Source organism: Medicago sativa, chromosome 3 (genome assembly GCF_051527215.1).
Source record: "Medicago sativa cultivar Bolivia chromosome 3, Bolivia_mono, whole genome shotgun sequence".
Classification (NCBI taxonomy): Eukaryota; Viridiplantae; Streptophyta; class Magnoliopsida; order Fabales; family Fabaceae; genus Medicago; species Medicago sativa.
The window spans coordinates 65,748,991-65,759,196 of NC_140751.1; the positions used below are offsets into that span (position 1 = coordinate 65,748,991).

The 10,206-nt window shown below is 32.5% G+C and overlaps 1 protein-coding gene across 1 annotated transcript; it reads right to left on the reverse strand.

The window, feature by feature from the left end:
* Positions 1-404: 404 nt before the first annotated feature.
* On the reverse strand, positions 405-10,206 carry LOC146939268 (uncharacterized). The gene is made up of 12 exons (XM_085753010.1): positions 10,014-10,206; positions 5,243-8,326; positions 4,535-4,666; positions 4,056-4,118; positions 3,713-3,853; positions 3,546-3,623; positions 2,971-3,048; positions 2,478-2,609; positions 2,270-2,380; positions 1,615-1,696; positions 1,361-1,516; positions 405-1,280 (listed from the first exon to the last, which is right to left on the reverse strand). The coding sequence occupies exons 2-12, from the start codon at positions 8,324-8,326 to the stop codon at positions 709-711; spliced, it is 4,629 nt and encodes a 1,542-aa protein (XP_085609136.1). The 5' UTR covers positions 10,014-10,206; the 3' UTR covers positions 405-708.

Sequence of the window (10,206 nt, forward strand, 5' to 3'; positions counted from 1 at the left end):
TAGCATATTTAAACTTAGCAATGAGTTTACTTCAATCCTTAAATAAAACCCTAAATTTCATAAAATTTAATCCTAATGAATTGAATTTGGTTCAAAAGTATTTTTTTTCTTTCCCTAATAAAGTGGACTAATTCTCTATTTTAATCTTAGACCATAACCATCGCAAAAGACGGAAAAAAAATAAGGAAAAACGAACAAACCTTAAGATGACATATTATGGGGGCGACGATGAAGCAGAGGTGGTCAATGGTGGCGGACAGCAGCGGAAACTGATGGTGGTGGGTTTTGGGTTGAAGTGGCAAGGGAGAGGAAAGGGTAATGAATGGCACTGTAGTGTTCTGTGTTTTGTGTTTCTAAGTGACATACTTCTAGATGAAGTCACTCACCCAAGAACCAATCACAGGTATAACAATTTCAATATTTCAACTACTGAAAATTATCATGTCTACATTTCTTTTTTAAATGAGCACTTAAAAATACAAAAAATAATTCACAACGCAGGTCTAATTCTAGTTTAAAATAAATTGAAGAAATAGATACTTCATCAACATAGCATACAACAATCGATAACAATTTTAAAATATGCAAATAGTTCATTTCAAATATGAAAAGAAGAAACTACCCAAGAGATAAACAAAACAATATTCAAGGATAAATGCTTCACCAACATAAAGCACAACAATAGACGAATGTGAGTAAAAAAAATGTCTAATAGCCAAGAGGGGCACTTAAAGCAGCCTTAGTTTTTAAAACTTGTGCCTCTTGTTGAATAATACTCTCCAAAGCAGCTTTTGAGGACGTCAATTGATGCTTAAGATCATCCACATATTGAGTAAAATTGTTTATCTTCAATAGTATATCTTCAACTTCCTTGGTGACATGTTTCTTGGAATCCAATATTTCTTGCAATGTATCTTGAGAGAACTGTAAATCAAGAAATAAAGCGCGCTTTTCGACACTATCCAACCAATCCTTATCAAAACCAAATTTATGCACACCTTGTAACAATTCAACAAAATCAGAGCGGCTTGAACCTAACACATCCAACATACTATGGGTTTGGAGGAATTTCAATAGCTCACTAAGGCAGCTGTAGGCATAACCCTTGTATCTGTTATTAAGTGAAGGGTCCCTTAGAAGAACTGAAGGATGCTTTACCAGGAAATCAGTCAACAAAGGCAAGTTCTCGTAATCCAAATACTTCTTGGAGACCAGTTTCTCAAGCTCCCACGTGACAAGAGAATGAGAACTTGAGTCTTCCACAATTTGAGAAGGGTTCCCTGACAGTAAAGAAAAAACTAGTTTAGCCTCTTGAGAACCATAACAAAATCGTTAAAAACATGATTAAGGGAGAAAGTACCTTCAGAAGGCATTGAAGGACTCTGATATGTAAGAGGCAAAGGAATGTTATTGCTTGGAGAGGGCTTACATTCTGGAACTTCACAGTCATTATCCTTAGAAAACTGTTCCTCAATCGTTGAGCTTACTTTCATCACAACAGCATCATTTAGAGAAACTGAAAAGAAATAAGAGTGGGGGAGAAGAAAGTTTTACTTCAAAATGAAAAGACGGATGAGGTAACTTAAAAATAATAGTAATCCAGAGAAACTCCACCTTCATCATTATCTTGAGTGGTAAGAGACTCTGTCGTGGTAATTGGAAAATAAGGTATGACTATTTGGCCATCATCATATTCCTAAACAAATTCAAATAAACAAATGATATCATCATGAAGTCTTGAAATTTTGTTGGTTCATCCTCACTGTATAGCCTGACTTCATTATACAACTCATCTATTATTGTTTCATCTATTGTTAAAGTGTTAAATATTTGACCTTTCAAGTTTAGTTCTTAAATAAATTATATTCACTTTTAATCCATAATTTGTCATTGGTGCTTTTAATCCTCCAAAGTAGTCCCTATGAAAATAAAAGTAGAGACTACAATTAATAATTTTTTGGGAGACTAAACGTTATTTTACAAGAACAAATAAAAGTATAAAAAGAATGAAAAAAAATCAGTACTAAGCCTCAACAACTATTTATCAACAATTCCCATAAACTTTGGATACAAATGTCAAAAACTTGTAAACATTAGTCTTTTTCTTCAAAACAAAATTCTCTTCATATCAAAAATCAAAATTATTTTACAGCTTGATTCTTATAAGTCCAATCCCATGGAAATTAATTATAAAAAGCACGACAGGAATAATACATGTTAGCTGAAGACCATCTTAATTTTAAGGCTTTGCAACTTAAATTAAACTCACCAGTGAAGATATTATGGACTTGGAAGTAGCTAATGGACCAGATGATGAACTAGCTGATTCTAAATTAGTTGAGGATGTTATTGTCTTAGCTGATTTGGTTCCTTCTTCACCCTGCTTATTACAAAGAAATTTAACATGGTAGTATAGTTAAGTTCCAACAATGAAGAAGAGTCAAATAGAATACAAGGAAAATATGGGAAATGCATGCCTTTCGTTTAGAAGCAACTAATTGTAGAGGTGGCTCGTTCATTGTTTCTGAAATGGTGGGTAAAGTTGCAGCGCAAGTATTTTGTGACGTAGAACCCTCTTGAATACTTTGATCATCTGTTTCTTTCCAACACTACATAACATTTCATGAAAATGCAAATATAAGTTGCGGCAGACAAAGTATATCTAAAAAAGGTTTAAAGTAAAATTTAAGCTCTCATATGGTTCTTAGACTTTAGTTAGTTAATAGTTTGTTATTTGTTGTTACTTCTACATTTTTTTTTTACTCAGCTAAGGGTTAATTAACGAGTTGGAGGTCTAGGATTCAAGTCCGTGCAAGGAGAAAAAACTAACATAATAATTAACATACTAACATTTGTTATTAAAGAAAAAATATATTTTTTTTTGACTTATGTATGACTTTCATTTAGAATTGTAATAATATGAATAGTTATACACAAAGAAGGAACTAATTAGTCTGATGATGAACTTACTAATTGTAAATGAGTAAATGATGTTATTGTTTTGGCATTAGTTGATGTAGTTCCTTCTTGAACGCTTACTTGGTTACCCTGCTTAAAATTGTAAGTATGTTTAAGCTGATAATATAATCAATTCCTGCATTGACAAAGTGTTAAAAAAATAATACTAGCAAAACGAGGAGAAATAAATTTTGTTCAGGACTAACTACTTGTATAAGTAACTCATTCTTTGTTTTTTCTGAAATGGTTGACAAAGTTGCTGCTACAGTTTTTTTTTGGCTTAGAAGTAGAACCCTCTAAAATGTTTTGGTCCACTATTTCTTTCAAACACTGGTGATTAGAATAAAAATGTGAATATGATGAAGCGTAATTGATTCTTATTGAACGTGTGTGTAAAAATAGTTTATACTCACAATGCATCATTTTCTTTAATTTTATTGATCAAAAACAAAGAAAAAAAAAAAGAGTTGAAAACATGACAAACACTACTTGTAAGCAGAAGAACATGTATGAAAAATTGGTAACGTACTGTAAACTCACATGTGAAGATGTTTTAGACTCAAAAGTAACTAATGAGAGCCACTTACAAATTCTGAATGAGTTGATGATGTTATTGTTTTGGAATTAGTTGATGTAGTTCCTTCTTCAACACTTATTACAATACCCTGCATAAAATAAAAAACATGTTTAGTATAATTCGATTCCTGCGTTGAAAAAGAGTAAAAAACAATACTAGAAAAATGAGGGAGAATGCCTTTTGTTTAAGATCAACTACTTGTATAGGTTGCTCATTCTTCGTAGTTTCTGAAATGGTTGGCAAAGTTGCTGCTGCAGTTTTTTGTGACGTAGAAGTAGAACCCTCTTGAATGTTTTGTTCCACTATTTCTTTCAAACGCTGATGATTGGAATGAAAATGTAAATAAGATGAAGCATGCTTGATTCTTATTCAACGTGTGTAAAATAGTTTATACTCGGAAGCATGACTCATTTTCATTAAATGTAAAAAATAAAGGGAAAAAAAGAGTTGAAAACATGACAAACACTACTTGTAAGCAGAAGAACGTAATTGAAAACGTATTAACATACTGTAAACTCACATGTGAAGATGTTTTTAACTCTGCATTAGTTGATGTAGTTGCTTCTTCAACACTTAACTTATCCTACATAAATCAAAAGAATAATCAAGATATATGGTAGCATAATTTAATTCCAGCCTTGAAAATGTGTCAAAAAGAATACTAGCAGTAACTACTTATATAGGTGGCTCATTTTTTGTTGTTTCTGAAATGGTTGACAAAGTTGCTGCTACAGTTTTTTCTAACGTAGAAGTATAACAGTCTTGACTGCTTTGGTCCTCTACTTCTTTCAAACATATAGAATAAAAATGTAAATAAGATGAAACATATAACAGTCTTTGAATTGGGATTTGACTTCTTTGGCCCTCTACCTTTATTTATTGCCCTCAAACCCTTTCAATTGGGTCCGTCCCTGAGACGATATTCAAGATGCATGGTAGCATAATTCAATTCATGCATTGAAAAATAGTCAAATCACAATAAGCATAATAACAAACTACCTTTTCAATGGGAGAAACTGATGATATATGTGACTCAATCCTTGTTTGTGAATTATTGGACAAAACTGTTGTTATAATGTTTCCTGATGTAGAACCATCTGAAATACGGTGGTCCACTATTTCTTTCAGACCCTGTATAAAATTAAAAAGAAATGTTTCAGATATAATTCATGTCGTTTGATGTTTCCTTTTCTGCTTTATTGGCATAAATGCGTTGTATTACATTATTTTGTTTCAATGTTCTCAAAATTTGATTTTTAAGTCTAAATTTCGGGTATTTTGATTTCTTGAGCTTTTGGCAATTGAAAAATCCATATCTAAATCGACTCTAGTTAAAAGTTATTAAAAAATCCTAAGAATACATATAAGTTGACTTAATAAATTAAAACGGTGAACAGAAAATATTTTCGGGGACTAAAAGTACATATTTTAGAAATTAAAAACTAATTTTAAAATTTTAAAGGAATATCTTGATGTTCGTAAAACTTTAAGGATATGCAAACCAGAATTTTATCATGTGCGAGTCCAATGTTGGGATGTAAAGGTTAGAATCCCGAATGATAGAGATACTCACATTTAATATACGACACATCTCAAATAGAATTACCTCTAGTGGTGGAAACTTTTGGGAGAAAAAATAAAATATTCATGCTATCTATTAAAAAAAATATATATATCAAAAGATAACAGAAAAAATTTAGTGGTTACCAATGCAATTGAGCAGTCTTGCTGTTGATCATCAGAAACCAATGTAATTTCTGTATTTGTATTCTTCAATTTATGATTATAACAACATATAAAAGTCCAAGAGAAGCAGTTGCATTTTATAGGATCCAATTCCATTTGTGCCTTGGAACCATCTTTGGGAGATGACCTTTTCATGGACAGAGTCAGAGACTTGGCACGATGACATTTTGGAAAAATACCGATGAAATTTGGCGAGTCATTGAGCTGCAGATCTTTCAGGGAACCAATGATAACATCTTGGTATTGGCCAAATATGTATTTGAGGTTATCACAAAATGATATGTTGATGGTTCCTTGTACTAAAAGGTATTGAGCAGAGAAGAATGGAAATATGAATTCCAATAGGGGACATCTTCGAATATCAAGAACTTTTAACTTTGGAAACATTGAGTTATGATTCATATTATCATTGTCCTCCTCAACTATCTCTTCCCCTGAGTCCTCCACCCTTTGGTCACATGTTATAATGTTTTTGAGTTGCTCACAATCAATTATTTTCAATTCCTCCAATAGCACTAGGCTTTTAGAAGTTGATAATTGAAATAAGGAAACCAACATTGGACATGCCAACAATGTCATGGTCTTCAAGTTGCAAAGGTTTAGCTTGCAGTTAAATAAGCTTTGCAAATTTTCACAACACTCAATGGATAGCTCTTCTAAACTCTTTAGAGACTCAAAGGAAAGGGTACCATTGCATAGCACTTCCATATTGTTAATTTCACAAAGATGTAGCACAACCAACTTAGAGAAAACAGTTGGTAGTTGAGAATCAATAATATGCTTAGTGTCAATGAGGCATTGTAGTTGTGAATCATATCTCAAACGAAACTCAACTAGATCATTCATACCTTGGTCAATATGAACAATATCAGGCATGAGATTTCTCCATTGCCCCTCAAATTGACTTAGTTGAAGAACTTCTGCTGTTTGTATCAAGTACTTAAATGTTGCTTCTGAGAAAAAATGCTCATCCCCACCTCCATCAAAAGCCACACATTTTGAAAGTGAATCATTGATTATAGCCAACATCCTACAAATGTGATACCTTTTCAATGCAGGTAAGTTTATTTCTCGACAAAAGTCGTTAAAACTATGAAGAAAATACAACTCTTCAAGTGATGAACAACTTTTAATAACTTCAAATGGATTATTCCTTCGAACTTCACAGAAGTTCAAGTTCAACAATTTAAGTTTCTCTAGCTTTGTAATTTCATGTGGTAATTCATCAATTTTACACCACACCAAATCAAGAGTCTCAAGAATTTGGAGGTTTCCTAAAATGGAGATATCACCTAAATCGACCCTACTAATTAATAAAGAACGAATATTCTTCAATAAATGAATTGACTGTAGTAATGATAGAGTCGGCTGATTTTGAAATGATAACTCCAAAACACGAAGCCCTGCAATATTTTTGAAGAATGAACTTGGGATATCAACTGAGTCACCCGTATCAATGTCGACAATTAGAATCTCAAGTTTAGAGGTATCCAACCGACAAGAAAACACATCCATTAACTTGCTTTCACATAACAAATATTTAATATTCTTCTCCCTTTCAACCAATGACTTCTGATTTTTATTCGAGAAATTTACTGCTTGAATCTCTTTGTTCGCTATCCATCGAGCAACTTCACGAACCAAATCATGCATTCTGACACCCCTTTCACTAGTTCCTAACAACAAACATGAATCTAGCAGTTTATTTTTTGCGACAACTACCTGACTTCGAGCATCTTCATAGCTACCATAATCTTCCCCAAAAAGGCCCACTCCTATGCCAAGTCTAGTTAATCTTTCAGTAGAAATTTCTTCATCTTCTCTGAAAACAGAACATAAGAGGAACAATCCCTTGGCTTTTTCATCATTCATATAATCATAGCTAAAATTCAAACATTTGTAAATTTTAACCAAATCATCTTCTACACCGTGGATGGAGAGAGGCTTCTGCAGTGACTTTAAGGCCACATCTAACTCTTCCCGATGTAGTTTCCCCCTTAAACTACTGGCGATAACTGATATCGCTATTGGTAATCTTTTACATTCCTTTGCAATTTTATATGCCTTCTCAGTCAGACTTTTAGACAAATTATCACTTAAAGAAGCATGCATTTTGAACATTATCCATGCATCGTCTTCAGATAAGAGCTCCACTTGAATTGCCTTCCCACATCCCATTTTGTTGCATACCCACAGATTGCGTGTGGCTACAAGAACTCTACAGCCTTTGTGATTATCACTATATGGAATACCTATCAAATCAAAATCAATATCTCCCCACACATCATCTAATATCAGAAGAATTTTCTCACCATTGGTTAATCTGCTCCACAGTTTTTTTGGTCGGTCTGATTCGTTACATTCCTCCCCCCATTCCAATCCTAAGGATCCAGAAATATCATCCTGGATCTTTTTTATATTTGGAGAAAATGACACATTGGTAAAAATGACATGGGAGAATTGATTGGATTCCTTAAGTACCTTACCAACTTCTTTGGCCAATGTAGTTTTGCCGGTACCCCCCATCCCTTGCAATCCAGTAATATAGTTGTTGTCATCTGTCAGTGCTTCCAAAAGCTCTGTGTGTTGTGACTCTCTACTTTTAAAAGGAATGTAGTATCGAGAAGAATAACGTTCAACGCCCGGAAGACGAGCAGGGAGTCCAATTGAAAGTTGCTTTCCAGTTTCAATCAATCTTTTAATTAGCTCCTTCTTATTTGTCAGTTCCTTTCCCCTTTTATATTGCCATATGATATGAGGACAAAATCCAAAAAGACATTTTTGTTTTGTTTTGGTGTCTTCTTGAATGAGCTTATCAGCTTCTTTTTCCCAAAAAATAGCATTAGCTTGAACATCCTCTCCTCTTCTGGTTGCCACATCAACATGTTGCTTAACAGTTGTCCTTTCTATTTCCAATCTAGCTCTTTCTTCTTCAAATTCCTTAGCAATGCATGAGAAGCAACATATATAACGTGACCGTGCTATGGCCCCATCAATCAACTCCTTCAGATATGCCTTCGCTAAATCAGTCGGGATACTCACCATCTAAATCAGTTTCAATAGATCAAAGTTAGGAACATATATATACCATAGCCTCAAATTATGTAATCCTTATTCTCAATTCTTAAGCAACGGTATAAAATTGGAGATATGAGAAAACTTGCTGATTAAATTGAGAAAGTATTTATTAAAAAATATAAAGTATTTTACTACCAACTAGCTAGTGTCTCTTTATTTATAATAACAGTTAGAATATTTATCTTAAATAATAATAGGGTCCTTTTATTATTAATAAATTTACTCTTCTCCATTTTTTTTTCAAGGGACCATAAGCCTAACCAAGCATTGATGAAAATAGTTTCCATGTAAAAAGAAAAAAAAATCCCTCAAAAAAAAAAGAAAAAAAAAATGAGCCGCGTCTTCTAAATTATCACACCCTTCCGCACAAGATTGAGCATTTTTATTGTTTAAACAATGCTCTAACAATATTTGTTAACATTTGCCAATAAATTATTATGCACGAGAAATGCAGACTTCATAAAATGTTATGTGAATTGCTTAAAAAAAATATTATATGAACAAAATACATCAATAAGTTTAAGTGTGTCTCTGAGTTTAGTCGATGACAGACGAAAAACAACGTTTATAATGTTTGGCAAAAAAAAAACCACATTTTTTACTAGTCATCATATTTATATTGATGTATCAACATGTATTATTGATTTGATATCCGTCGACAAAATGCTAAGCAAGTTCATTTCAACAACAAAAAATTAAGCATGTCTCCATTTCCGGCACCGCCTAAGGGATCAAATATAATAAATTTGGGTCAAATACCATTTTTGGTCATTTTAGTTTGACAGAATTTTCAAGTTAGTCTTTTAAGTTTTGAAAGTTTCAATATTAGGTCATTTTAGTTTGACAGAACTCTCAAGTTAGTCCTTTAAGTTTCAAAATAGGTCCTTTTAGTTTGACAGAATTCTCAAGTTCGTCATTTAAGTTTCAAATGTTTCAAACTAAAAGCGAAGGAAATTCTATTTATGTTTTAGTGACAACAACACCAAATTATAAAAAGTAAAATAAAAATCCCCTTTTAGACATATCCAAGATCAAGATTTAAGTTTAACTTTTCAAAAAATATTTGTGCTACTCTTCAACTCATTTGGTTTGAAAGAAATGCCCGGGTCTTTAGTCATAAAGAAGAAACATTTCAACATCTTCTTGACAAAATTAAGCTTCAATCTTATTGGTGGCTAAAAGCAAATAGAATTCCCTTCGCTTTTAACTAGCAAAATCTTACTGATCAAGTTAAAACATGGAAAATGTCTGGTAGACATTTTAAAAGTGTACCCATCATTAGAGAAAGAGAAAGATAGATGGAAAATGAGATGTGAAATCAGTATAGAAATTCTATCAATATGGTACTTTATATAACACGATTTCTTATAAGTTTTTTTGAAAGAACACAATTTCTTATTTGGTTGATATAAAAATAAATCTCATTATTTTCAAAATAGATGTCCTTAAATCAGAAATGAAAAGAAGAAGAAAAAATAGGTCATTAAATCAAGTGGGTCCTGCATAAATTAGAGTTTATTACTTGTACAAATCTTATCCCATTACTGGTTTTATGAAAAACATACACATCATATGTATGTAGGAGACCCATAGTGGAAACTGAAAATAATAGATATGCATTCAAGCAGAAAATTGAAAAAGATATAAATTTTACCACTTATTCGATGCTTTCAGCACAGGCTATTAGCAATCTTCCCTTCAGCTAGATCCAGAGAATAACTAAAGAGTACCATAGTTCTGCATTGAAGTCCGATGGTTCTGCATATACTCAACAACTAAAAGCAGCATAGAATTTGTAAGTTTAATAAAAAGAACAGTCAAGTCTTGGTCTTCTTTTTTGTTTTTAA

Coding starts and splice junctions, on each gene's coding strand:
- LOC146939268 (XM_085753010.1), bottom strand. CDS start 8,326: ATGGTGAGTATCCCGACTGATTTAGCGAAGGCATATCTGAAGGAGTTG. Junction 4,119..4,534: donor CAGTTTCTCCCATTGAAAAG/GTAGTTTGTTAT, acceptor TGATTTATGTAG/GATAAGTTAAGTGTTGAAGA. Junction 2,610..2,970: donor CATTTACTCATTTACAATTA/GTAAGTTCATCA, acceptor AATGTTATGTAG/TGTTGGAAAGAAACAGATGA.